Raw genomic sequence first — 13769 nt, forward strand, 5'->3', positions numbered from 1 at the left:
CTCTCAATCATTAATCAAGCAGCTCTGAGCACCCACCCTAGTTTATAAATAAATCTCTTTTCCCATAAATGTTCTCTCCTCGTTCCACCTCTCTCCACCAAACTCCCTAGTTTCATAGGGAAACTAGGGACAGAGGGATTCATAGATAAACAATATTACTGGCCATACAATTTATTAACAGTATATCAAGCAATAAAAAAGAGATTTAAGTATTTCAATAACATATAAGCTTTGAGAAAAATTACAGCCAGTCAATTCTAACCAAGTATATAGCTGCTGACTTCTACACAGACCCTACATAATCAACAAGAATTCTTTTTAAGTTATCTTCTCCACAAATAAAAGTTAAACTAAGTTTTCTCAAAATACCTCTTTAGATTTTTACTCCATGATAGTTAAATTTTTCATTCTCTCAGAAAAGAATTTCTCTTAGTCCTTTCTCTATGTGTCTTTCATAGTCTCTCTCAGCTATAACAGTTAACTCTCTCTATAAAACAACTAAACTGTCTTCTTAAGATTTTATTCCCTCTTTCTTAAAGCTATATAATAGTATCCAAGGCTCTATAGGAGGGACTACTGAAGTTGGAAGGTCATTAATGTTCCATTAACTGTTTTTTCTCATTTTTCTCCTTTGTCTCTTCTATCAAGGAACGAAGTATTTGGGTTCCTCAAGGTGAGGACTACAGACTTTGACAAAGAAAATAACTTTGGGGCAGCAGATCACAAAAGCTTATAGGTCTACGGCAGAACTGTGACAGGACAGCATGTCCCAGACAGCTTTTCAGTGCCCTTAAGTCTCAATGACAATATTATCCCTATCTCAGGTCAGACAGTCTACAAGCACTTATTAAGCATCTACTGTGATGCTCCAAACACTGTGCTAAGGATACCTCCCTCCTTCCCCCCCCCCCAAAAAAAAAGCCAAACAAGAGAAGACAAAACAAAGCAACCATATTGTCTCTTCTATTCCTGGGGCAAGATGGGGCAGGAATGTGTGTGTCAGAGAACTCCATGCTGTTCTGTTTCAGAGGCCCCTATGTGATGAATAATGCTGACCATTTCCCTTAATGTTCTCCCTGGACCCAAGTCTACTGGAAAGAAGATCATTCACTGAGCGACATGTTCAGGGCGCTGGCATCTGCCTGTGGAACCTTGTTCTCTCCCAGGGTCCCTGTCTCAGTGAGGAGGAGCAGCGCCTTAGTAGACAGGAAAGGCATTTTGGCTGACAAAGTGGCCGTGATCACGGGGTCCACTCAAGGGTGAGCAAAGATAGATTCCTAATTGAAGTGCACAACAGGGATACTGGGTCCCCACTCTCAGAAGTAAAACTGAGCCACCAGAGAATGCAGAGTCAGTTTCTGAGTCAGAACGAGCTAGACAGTGGGATTTTCTGCTGAAGAGGAGGTTTCAGGATGCTGGTAGAAGCTCGGGGAAGAAATGAGAATGTCTTTCTGTCTCCTTTGCTCTGGCAGCATTGGCTTTGCTATTGCCCAGCGCTTGGCCCGGGATGGGGCCCACGTGGTGGTGAGCAGTCGCAAGCAGCAGAATGTGGATCCGGCTGTGTCCATGCTGAAGGAAGAGGGACTGAGTGTGAGGGGCCTGGTGTGCCATGCAGGGAAGGCGGAGGATCACCACAGGCTGGTGACTATGGTGAGTGATCAAAAATGGTGGTAGATGCCAATGAGAAAAAACACACAGACATTTCTTAATTATTCAACCCATGATTTAGAGGCTTAGAACTGAATGAACCAAATGGCTCATGCGGTTTGCTTTGAATGTATGGATTACATATATTCTGGGCTAATGAGAGCAAATCCTTGGAAGGGAAAGTGATCTTGATGGCTCAGACGTGGAAACTCTAGGTTGGGGATATTAAGTGTTTAATAAATGTTTATTGATTTGATTTGGGGATTCAGTTACACATTATTTGGAAGATAAGATTCCAATTGACAGAGCCAAAACAAAGAATTGGCTCACTTCTAGACAGGGTTTGGAAATTCACATTCCCCTTTATCCCTATGGTTTGAAATTTTGCTTCTATCTGCTTCTATCTGTATCCAGTTTACTTTTTTCCATGTATAGGGAGAGAGTCAAATGTTATAAAGGATTGAATATAATAAGAAAAGATTTTAAAAATTGTTAAAAAGTAATATATAATAAAGGCAAAAGCCAATCCTAGAGAATAGAGGGCAAACCTTACTTTCTTCATTTAGATTTCAATCTTGTTTAGTTTCATTTGCATGCCAATTGATGGAGGTTCATGGGAACAAAAAGGACTTAGTCTCAGCTTCCACATAACTACTGTTGGGGTTTCTTTGTCAGACCTTCACTCCCCCACTTGCTAAATAGGTTTTGGGAGCACAAAATTCCTATAAAACATTACAGGGAAAGTACATGGAATTTCTAAATCTATCAAAACAATTGTCTGCACAACAGATTTCACATTAGCATGGGATTTAGGGAGTAAAAAAGAATAGAACTAACCTTTTGCCTAGAGATATTTTGATTTTTCATGTAGTTATTTGCCCTTAGCTGGATGTCATGACTCTTAGCCTCTGAATTGGATTAAAGATCTGTCAGCGTGCCTTCCTCAGGGAGAGGCTTCCTTAGTTACTTAATCTGTTATTTGGGAACCAAAAAAAGCCAATTGATATCCCTGAAGAGCTGAAACATAGAATCTGATAATGAAAGGAGTAGTTTGGTGACCAGGAAACCAATGGAGCTACCCAGAAGTTTCTGCAAGATCAGTAATGTCAGCCACCAGCAATCAAGCGAGTAGCAGACATATGATTCTCAGCAGATTATACCACCAGAGGACACAAGTAGTCCTAGAGCATCAAAGTTGTGAGTTGTTCCAGTCGCATGCCATCTTTATGTATGTCCTGGCCACCATAGGTCCTTCTTGAATGTCCTCTCATATATGTGCCCTGGTCACATGTATCCCCTATGTGTATATCCATGTGTTTTTTTAAGTAACATTTTTTTTAAAAATTGTTTTAAAAAACAGAATAAGAAAAAAAGAAAAACAGAAAAGGAATACAAAATAAAACAAAACAAAAGAGAACATTGTCATGTGCCCAGCAGAACTTTGGGGAGGATTCAAAATATATAACAACAAATTACCAGTTCAAGAAATATATTAGTAGAAGAAATTATATTCATGAGTATCTATCTTTTCATAATTTTTAATGTTTGTTCTCTTCCCCACTGATGACAAGGTAATATGTGGGAACATATAGCGCATAGGAAAAATCTTTTCTAGTTTACTATTTGCCATGTTGTTGATTAAATGTCTTTAGCTTTGAGTTAATGTGCCCTGTGGCTGGCTGGTAAAAAGTAAACTTAAAATGAGGTGCTCATGAGTTATGGTTTTGAATGGATGATGACTTGCAGAGTGCCTTGAACTGAGACTGCTTTTCTGAGAGCCCAAGTAAAAAGGGTACCTTATATGTCAAAAGCATAATACATTCAGCTTGATCATCAAAAATAAGGACCTATGTGCCATGGAGAGCAGAATTTTCTGTCATTAAAATATATTCATTTATAAAAACCAGTATTATAACATTAACATTCTGGTAATGTGAGATGACTACAAATTACGGAATACTACAATCTCAGAAAAATCAAAATAGTGAATAACATAAAGGTGTGTGGGAAACAACTGTATCTTATTACTAATTGTGTAATAAGAACCATAAGAAAATCTCATAAAGGATATATGAGTGGAAAATGAGCAGCCTTGCCCCAGAGGGAAAGGGAGAAATAGCAAATAGCCTGAGTGTTTCATGGTATTTGGAAAATATTACAAGATCCAGATGAAGCCTGGTGGAGGATTTAGGATGAACAGATGTAGTTAGGTTGCAATATGCACAATTGGAGGGAGGATCCATTCCAAAAATATCACATATTTATCAAAATATTGAAGCATGTCAAAGGTAAAACTGAATCGTAATCCTAGAGAACTGATTATGAATATTTCTTCTTCCTTTCAGTAGAGAGGTGATAAATTACATATGTGGCATCTCTTACACACTATGAAATGTTTTTTGGGTAGCAAGATAGTATAGTGGACATAACACTGATCCTGGAGTCAAGAGGACTCATCTTCCTGGGTTCAAATCTGGTTTAAAATACTTCTAGCTGTGTGACCCTGGGTAAGCCACTTAACCCTGTGTGCCTTAGTTTCCTCATCTGTAAAATGAGCTGGAGAAGGAAATAGCAAAACACTTATATCTTTGCCAAGAAAATCCCAAATGGGGTCACAAAGAGTCAGACATGACTGAAAATATCTAAACAACAATTTTTAGTTTTGATTTTTTGAAAGAAGAAATGATTGATTGTGGGAGAATGGAGAGAATGACTATAATGTAAAAATAAAAGATATAAACAAAAAATTTTTAGATAATGTGGACACACTATATCTCCCTCACTACTTCAGATAAGTTCAGATCGATTCATCATTTTGTTGGCCACAAGGTAATACATCTTTTGACCATAGGAACTCTCAAAGTCCATCTTGCAAGTAATAGAGGGACTGTGATCTGTATTCATGAAGGGAAGTACTCACACCAACAAACCACAAATCCTTGAAGTATCTAAGCAAGCACTCATGAGCAAGATACTATACATTGCATTTAAGATAGTATCCTATCCTCTAACCATTCCTCTCCATGCTACACTCCAGGTTTCCCCTCCCACGCTCCCAACCTAATATCCAGAAACCTCATTCCAGCACTAGAAATGTGGCCAAATCAAGTGGTGAATCTGAACCAGCTGAGCTGGTCCTTCAACAATAAATATACATACAGTCTTTTGGGGGCCCAATTCTAAGCCATTTCTACTTAGTGAGTCTCCCAGAGCTTGGGCTCTGTTGGCACAATTTTGGAGAACTTAAGGTTACCTTTATATTACAGTGAGACATCAAATATAGATTTACCTGGAATAGAACTAGTAATCATTTAATCAATGTTTGTTGAAAGAAAGATAGAAATTAATGATTGGAATAAAGGCTGTGACTAGAAGAAGAGGAGAAAGAGAAATTATATTATTAAAATGAGGTGGACCAGAAGACCCTGGAAGTTGCACTCTAGGTTGCAATTATATTATAGGGCTCAGGTTCCAGAATTCGTCTCCATGATAATATTGTTTCACTATCTATCAAGAGAAAAAGAAATGGGTCAACCAGTACTCTTCATTTACTAAACCTGTTCCAGGAATAATTAAACAATTTAAAAATGATAATAAAGCCTTCTCCAATGTCTCGTTGTGATGTGTAGATAACTCTGTGTTCTGAAAGAAGGTGTCAGTGGAGCAGAGGTTTGAGTGTAGGTTTTTAAAGAAACTCTATGTCTGTTGATTGAGGACCAGCCTGGCTAAATTAGAAAGGATCTTCACAAAGAGTCTATGGGAATTCTCAAAATTACCCAACCAAGCCAAAGAGGCGTTCCAATCTTTGTATATGGGAGTGCCTACAAGGATCCTTGAAATATTGAAGAATAATAATGTAGAAACTGTGACTAGGAGTAGACTGATCAATTTAACAAAATGAAAGGATAACATCTAGAAAGTATAAGAATTTGCACAAGAATTTTTTTACATCTCTTTAATGGGGTATGAAATGATAGCCTGTTCAACTTAAGATTAAAGGATGAAACCTTTGTTTTAGATCTATGTTAGTCTCAGAGACATGTCTCTATGTACATTCCTATTGAAATAATTAATCTCCTTTGTAGAATATGGGAAGTATATCCATTGACATATGGAGGGCGATTCTTTGGGTGATGAAAACTTTTTTTCACTTAAGAAACATTTTTTTTTTGTTTCTCCCACTTCCTCCTGGAGAAAAGAGGGAGGTTTCTTGGACAATGCCAAACTCTGGACTCGGCATCCTGGAGAGGAGAAGAATAATTCTTTTCAAATTGTTGAACCAGAAAAAAGAGCAGCCACATGGCTCAGAGCTGGAACAACAGCAAGAGACTAAACAATGATGTGGAGGAGCAAACCTGGACCTTACTATTCACTATTACCCTGAGTTATACAAGTGCTGATCTGTAGAAAGAGGAGTGACTCTAAGCAACTCCAAGTATAAAATTCCAGAGTTGGGGAATCTGAACTTCAGGATAGTGCTATACAGCTAGAAGACTATGGAGGTCTCTGGGGGATACTTGAAGGGCATATATCTATGTCTATACATACATATTTATATGAATGTATGTATGTAAGTATGTCTCTGTTGTCCACAGGTATGTTTCCCTTCCCAAGACGTATCTACCACAAGGTGGCACTTTGAGTCTGGAAAATTATAAAAGTCCTTAAGTGAAAAGTGGAATTCATCTGATGTTGATTATCCATGGATCTTAGCAGTCCTTCATATTTTTTGCATCAATTCTATGGAATGAGATAAAGGTCATTCTGCATCCAAATTATATTCTTAGCTCGAGTGCTTAAATGGAAATTGAGGACCTTTTTACACAGTCAGAAATGAGTTATAATCTGAGGTTCCCAGGGAAAATCCTGGATGGAGGTATCAACTGGATTGAACTGGCTTCTAATGTGTGGATGGCTGGAGCTGAATAGAGAAGATTGGAAAGAGGAGAGTTAGGAACCAAACAGAAGTTTAATTTCAAAATAAGGGAAATGGCTTGCAAACAAGGAGGGAATCTAGATACATATGCTGTCCTGCCCCTAGTAGGGGGACCTGAGGCAGTACAGGGAGATCTCAATATTTATATCAACAGTTGGGATGATGGAGTAAATAAGATCCCAGAAAAAGACCATGTCCCTGCTAGCAATCCAGTGCCTAGTTAGGCCATAAGGAGGGATGTTGACAGGAAAAGGCCTTTGTTGAATTTATGTGAATCTAAGTAGACCTTTGTTGCAATAGGCTCTAGTTGAATTCTTTGCATTGACAAAATTATCATGACCCCACAATAACTGTATCCAATCAGAATGCCAACTTATGAGGTTAACCCCTGACGTTATATTTTTCCTAAAACTTCTTTATGAATTTAGCCCATCTTATGCTGTACCTAGTTCATTAGGAACTTAGCCCTGCCTTATTATAGTGTCTTCCTCCTTGTTAATGATGAATTCTCTTAGGGAACTTAGCCCTTTTCTTTCCCCTTGTTAACTGCTAAAACTCCCTTTGGAAGTTAGCCTGCCAGTCAATGGCATAATTATAAAATCTTTGCCTCTTGATCTGGAGATGATCTAAGCTTACAAATATTTTTCTGATATTTGGTAACACAACCTAGAACCCCAACATTTGGTGGTCTATATGGGGAAAGTCCTAGAACCCCATATTTTTAGAGTTCAACACTTTTGCACACCAATATCCCATCACTATTAGCTGTAGCCTTGACAATGAGGGGTAACAAAGGAGGCAAGTTTGATTCATAGCAGGAGTTTATGACTGGGAAATGAGTACTTGTCCTGTCCAAGCTCAGAAAACACCGGTGCTGGTCAAAACAATACAATAAGGTGAGATCATCCAGAGGATGAGAGCAAAGGATTGTTGTTATGTCATGCTCAGGACACAGCTTGCTTGCTGGGCCTTAGCTCTGGAAAACAGGGTATTTCCTAATATTTTGGCAGAGGCACAAAACAAAATAATTAGTAGGAAGATTCACTAGTACTAAACCTAGTCTATTTAAGTTCAAATTTGGAGTTCTGAATCAAAGATGACAATTTAAATTACATTGTAATAATATGAATTCTTTTCTTTAGTCCTTTAAAATTTACAAAATATATTCCTCACAATAATCCTATGGGAATTGTTCTAGGACAGCATTTAGCTAGTTGAAGGCAATATCTTACAATGGAGTGTTGGACTTGGACTCAGGAGAGGAATGGATTCAAATCTCCCCTCAAACGCTTATTCCCCTCAAACTAGTCCTGTTTGTACTATCCCTTACAAACATCTTACTAATGAGAAAGTCACAATGTCTCTGAATCTCTGTTTATTCATCTGTAGTACTTATCTCTCAGGGTTGTTATGAAGCTCAATCAATCAGATGTTCACAAATAAATAAATGAAAGATATATGCAAAATAAATACAAACTATAATTATGGAGAACACTAATTAGTGGAGGAATCAGAAAAAAGTCTCTTGAAGGAGGTAGTGCTTAATTTGAGTTTTGAAGGATTCAAGAGATGATTGTGAAGAGAAAAAGCGCTCTAAGTATAGAACACAAACTATGAAAATCAAGAAGTGGGAGATAAAATGTTGTATATAGAGGGCAACAAAAAAGTCAGTATGGCAGGAACCTATATGAGTATATGAGGGGGAGTAATGAGAAGTAAGCCTGAAAACAATAGCCTGATATTAGATTGTTAAGGAATTGAATGACAAAAGGTAAATTTGAATTTTTCCCCGGAACAGTTAGGAACCATAGAAGCTTCTTGAGGAGGAGAGCCAACAAGGGACTATATAATGGTCTAGAGGACAGGTGATGAGGGCCTATATACTAAGTTAGTTGTGGTGTGAATAGTGAGAAAGGGATAGAGATGTTGTGGTAGAAGAATCTATCAGATCGAGCAACTAGATTGGATATCAGAGGTGAGAGAATGGAGGATTGTAAATGTGAGTGAATGGAGGAATAGTGGTTCCTTCAACAGAAAGAGGGAAATTGAGAGGGAATTGGATTTAGGTTTCTATTTCAGAATGTAGGGTTTGAGGTATCCATGATACATCCAGGTGAGAGAGCAGGTAATTGGAGATATAGAAGCCGAGTTGTAGTTTTGGAAGTCAGCTGCATAAAGACAATTGAGTCCATGTGAACTGATGAGATAACTGAGAGCATTTAGATGGAGAAGAGTGCCCAGAAAGACCCACACAGTATATGACACAAAAGGGACAAAATATGAATAAAGATCAACAAAGAAAACTAAGGAATAATGAGACAGGTAGGGAGAGAATCACAATAGAATAGTGTCAAGGAGAGAGTATACAGAAGGATGGGTAGGCCATTGGAGTTAGCAATAAAGAGATTATTGGTAACATTAAAAGAACAATTTCACTTGAGTACAGGGAACAGAAGTCAGAATGAAAGGGGCTAAGAAATGAGTGGCAAATGAGAAACTGAGTACAATCAGGACAGATAGTTCTTATTTCAGGGAATTTGGCTATGAAAAGGAGAGATATAGAATAATAGCTTGAACTTGTGAACTTGTTTAAAGGATGGAGGAATTAGCACATTTGTAAGCAGTACAGCAGGAATCAATGGATAAGAAGAAACTGAAAATTAGGGACAAATAGGAGTGACTGAAGGATGAGGTCTCAGAGGAGAAAGGAGGGAATCTGATCAAGAGTGTGTATAGAAGAATTGGTATAGGCGAATAGAAGGCCATCTCACCTCCAAGACTGGAGCAAAGAGGAGAGAATGGGGATGATGCTTTCAAGTAGGAAATTTGGGCAGAGAATGTAGTATGAGGCAAGATCCCCAGATGAGGGGGGAGGAGGTAGCTTAAGCAGCTAGAGAAACAAAGAGAAGGTTTGAAATCATTTACTGTAGAAGTATGAAAGGAATCAGAGAAGAGTAAAAAGTTTGGCCTTGCATCAGTGAATAACAAATGAGGCAGTCTATGTAAAGAACTTTAAAATCTTAAAGCACTATATAAAGGCCTTCTTATTGTAATTTTATTGTTTAGGAGACAATAAAGTCTATTCCAGCTTCTAGCGATAAAAGGCAAAATAGTCCAGTGGTTAGGGGACTGGGCTTTAAGTCATGAAGATCTAGATGCAAATTCCAGGTCTTACTTTCTATCTGTGTGATCTTTGTCAAGTCACTTAATCTCTAAGGGACTCAGTTTCCACAGATGCAAAATAAGGGGTTTGAATTTGCTGGCCTCTAAGAGTTATTTCCAGTTCTAAATCTATGGGTCTGTAAAAAAAATCACTCCATATACAGTGAGTCTGCAGGTCAGAAGATTTTGTCCCAATATAGCAAGAGTAAGAAAGAAAAATTGATAAAGAGAGACAGATATAGAGAAACAAAGACATAAAAGACAAAGAAAGAGAGGTTGTTTATTACCTCCCCTTTATCTCTGATTCCCTATTTTTTATTCTCATTTTCTCCTCTTTAGGTCGTAGACCACTATGGAGGTGTTGACTTCCTAGTTTGTGCTGCTGGAGTTAATCCATTAGTAGGGAGCACTCTGGGGGCCAGTGAGCAGGTCTGGGATAAGGTGAGGCCTTAGGAGTTGAATTTAGGTTTTGATTCAATGATACTTATGTCATGTGCTATCTGCTATATTTGATAACATAATTAAATGTATTCTGAGTTTGCACAAAGTCACTCTTCTCATTGTGTCATGGAACTGGTAACCTACAATTCTTCAATTGCCAAGAAAACAAATGTTCGCTCTCTTAGGCTTTCCTTATCTTTATCTCTATTCACACACTTACCTTAGACACAGCCCTGGGGCCAAGCACTTTAGTCCCCAAAACCATGGGGTAGGATCTTACCCCTTCCATGTTGGCTCAGAGTTCTTCTGATGTCATAGACCAGATGAAATGTATGCTATCTCCTGGAATGCCATTTCATTTTCCTGGCACAGGAATCAATCCTCCAGGATGGAACTGGGATGGGACAAGGAAATCTCTGCCCCACCAAATGAATAACTGCTTTCATAGTTCCAGGAAAGATACTCAGTCCCAAAATCAGCCATGAAGCATATTGATCATTCTGCTTCTCCCTACCTTTCATGACCTTTACTGGGAGACCTTTAATCTGTATGGTGCCATCCAAAAGAGGTACCAGAGCCTCAGCTTCAACCCATTGCTATTGAGCTGGATTACTGTCACTGACCCAGGATAGCTATAACTCAACTTCCCTCAGAGTGAATCAATTCTCTCTTCAAGGAATTATCATAAAGGTTTTCTATTTTTAAATTACCCTATTCTGTCCCTGAGTCTCCACCATTTAATTAAACCTATTTAAACCAGCTCTCCTATATTACCTTTACTTTTGTTTTCTCTTACCCTGTTCCAGAATAGGTTAGCCTGGATAGGGAGAAGTCACTGTGGAAGAGACAACTATAAGAGGTTTTCCTAAATTGCATATTTGTGATTTTTCCCTTGGCACTGGAGCAGGAACCAGGTTCCTCAGACCCCTATATGCATCCTCATATTCCTCCTTGGAGACCTCATATAATAAAAGGAGTTATCAATATTCCAGACATTTCCTACAGGGAAATTGACAGAACTCAAAGTTCTGCTAAGATCAAGAGATCAGAAATAACCATATTGTATTTTCTTGTTCTGAATTCAGATTCTGGATGTAAATGTGAAGTCACCAGCCCTGCTATTGGGCCAACTGCTGCCTCATATGGAGAAAAGGAAGTATGAAATGGAGAAGAGGAATAAGTGGGTTACTGGTCACAGGAGCTGGGCCAAGCAGAGCAGGGAAACTAGGACATGAACAATTACATGGGTTTTCTTTAGTATGCCTAAGGCTAAACTAACTCTCTCAATCCCTCTTCCTCTGAACTCTGAGGTAGACTTCCTAAGTGAAACCTGTTCCATTTTTATGAATTGTCCAGAGATAGAATGGATTGCTGTTGGAGGGGAATGAGTTGTCAGTGGAGCTCTTTAATCAGAATCTGGATGATCATTTGCCAAAGAACTCATAGAAACTCATAGTTTCAGGTAGGGAGTTGAACTGCATCATATTTGAAATCTAATAAGACTTCAATTTTAGGTTTTTTTTTTTTAATTCCACCTAAGTATCTTTCATGGGGGCCCATAAGATACCATCCATCATTCCATGATCAAAAACTTCCCAATATTTCACTACTCTAAGGATTCAGCTTCTACCCAGACTTACTGATAAGAAGACACTAAATCTCTTATCATAGAGCTTAGTTCTCTTCCCATTAGCTTCTACAACTTCTACTATCACTAGAAAAGCTAATCTCTTGAGAACACATGATCTCTCAGCTATAGTCATCCCATTTGTTATTTTCTTGTAGGAAATGTTCTGTGATCTTAGTATCATCCATTTCAGCCTACCTTCCAGTTTCAGTAAGTGTTGACTTCTTCGAACTTGGTTGTGTGGGTCCCAGTGAGTACATGGGAAAAGGTATAAATTCTGCATTCTAAAAATAATTCTTTTATGCCTATCTGTTGCCTTAAATTTTTGAAAGTATTTTATTTTCATCTGTTATATCATTCAGCATTTAGCACATTCCCTTGGAATCCTATCCAAAGGCAGGTCTTATCCTCATTTGACAAATATGCAAGTCTAAGCCCAAAGATATTACCCCAATCTGTGACAGAGCTAACAGAGAACCAGCCTGGAAAGATGAATTTTTCTCTAGTCCCAGGGATCTTTGCTTGATTTTTTTTGTCCTTGTAGAAGTTGGACCCCTACAATGTCAGTAAAACCGCCTTGCTGGGCTTACCAAGACACTGGCAGTGGAGCTGGCCCCAAAGGGGATCCGATTGAACTGTCTGGTTCCAGGTCTTATCAAGACTGACTTCAGCAAAGTGGTGGTAAGACTCTAAGGTTACTCTCTAATCCTCTCAACATCTTCACTGAGGATTAAATTTCTGATCAGGTCAAATCCCTGCCAACACCTATGGATTCACATTCAGGAGTGGGAGGCTCAATCTTAGGTTTATTAATCCATTATAGTCTTCATACACTGAATTTAGTAGATTTTCCTTTTTTGTAGAAATATATGTGCTTTAATCTTCTTTGGGGAAAAAACAGTAATGCCCTCCATTTCATTTCCTTGGGCATGAGCAGGTTTCATCCTCTCACAGCCATAGACACCATGCTTAACCTTTTTTAATTTCCTGCCATGATCCTTCTGTCTAAGTGAAATCCGCTCCATTTTAATGAATTGTCCAGAGACAGAATGGACTGCTGTTGGAGGGTTGTAAGTTGTCAGTGGAGCTCTTTAATCAGAATAAGCCTTATTTTGATTAAATAATAAATCTTTCAATATTTTGCTTTTATCAGCTCCAAGAAGAGGCAGACTTGCTGAATCAAATTAAGAAAGTATATGGAATACAGAGGTAAATAGTTTTGGAACTTCATACAATATCTTCTATAGGACTGGGAGTAAGAATATTCTAGGGCATGAGAGATTGACAAAATCTTGGATTTGTGTTTGTGAGTTGGAAGTAGGAATGCCCCAAGATGAACTCATCATGTATCCCTACATGGAATAAACCCTGTTTATTCTAGGTGCCTTTGAACTGGAGGAACCATAAAGATGGAGGTCATCCTGGGTCCTTCCCTTAAAACTTCAGATACAGAGGAAAAGACTAACTAGAGCCTGGTTTTCTGATCTCAATCTTATTCCTCTTCCATCTAGGATTGGACAACCAGAAGAGTGTGCGGGGATTGTGTCTTTCCTGTGTTCTCCAGATTCTAGTTTCATCACAGGAGAGAATATTGTAGTAGCTGGCTTCTCTCCCAAGATGTGAGGCAGCCTGTCAAAGCTATATTTCTGGGTGTTAAATAGTACATTTGATGTTGGGAGCTGGACAGAGTTGGGTAAGGGTAGAAGAGAGAATGGAAAAAACCCAGGAAAAAGCCCAGTTAACTTCATTAACACTCAAAAACTAAAAAAAGCATTTACATAACACATACTACATGCCAGGCACTGTACCTTTAAGCTGACTGCAAAGCTGGAGCTTAGGTGTAGCTAATATGTAAACGCCCAGAGGCCTATAAGAAGAGAATCATTTCCTACAATTGTTTTCTTAGTAATCACTAATTTAAACTTATCCTACTGGGCTCAAGGGGAGATCATATAA

The 13769-nt window shown here is 38.4% G+C and overlaps 1 protein-coding gene across 1 annotated transcript; it reads left to right on the plus strand.

Moving 5' to 3' along the window:
- The first annotated feature begins 1119 nt into the window (after positions 1 to 1119).
- Positions 1120 to 13490, plus strand: LOC105749858 (dehydrogenase/reductase SDR family member 2, mitochondrial-like). The gene is given in 9 exon segments (XM_012544853.3): positions 1120 to 1259; positions 1473 to 1650; positions 10085 to 10186; positions 11272 to 11342; positions 11972 to 12023; positions 12358 to 12391; positions 12394 to 12491; positions 12967 to 13022; positions 13325 to 13490. Coding segments are annotated over 9 exon segments (843 nt in total). The 3' UTR covers positions 13437 to 13490.
- Positions 13491 to 13769: the final 279 nt, after the last annotated feature.

This window comes from Sarcophilus harrisii, chromosome 2 (genome assembly GCF_902635505.1).
Source record: "Sarcophilus harrisii chromosome 2, mSarHar1.11, whole genome shotgun sequence".
NCBI lineage: Eukaryota > Metazoa > Chordata > Mammalia > Dasyuromorphia > Dasyuridae > Sarcophilus > Sarcophilus harrisii.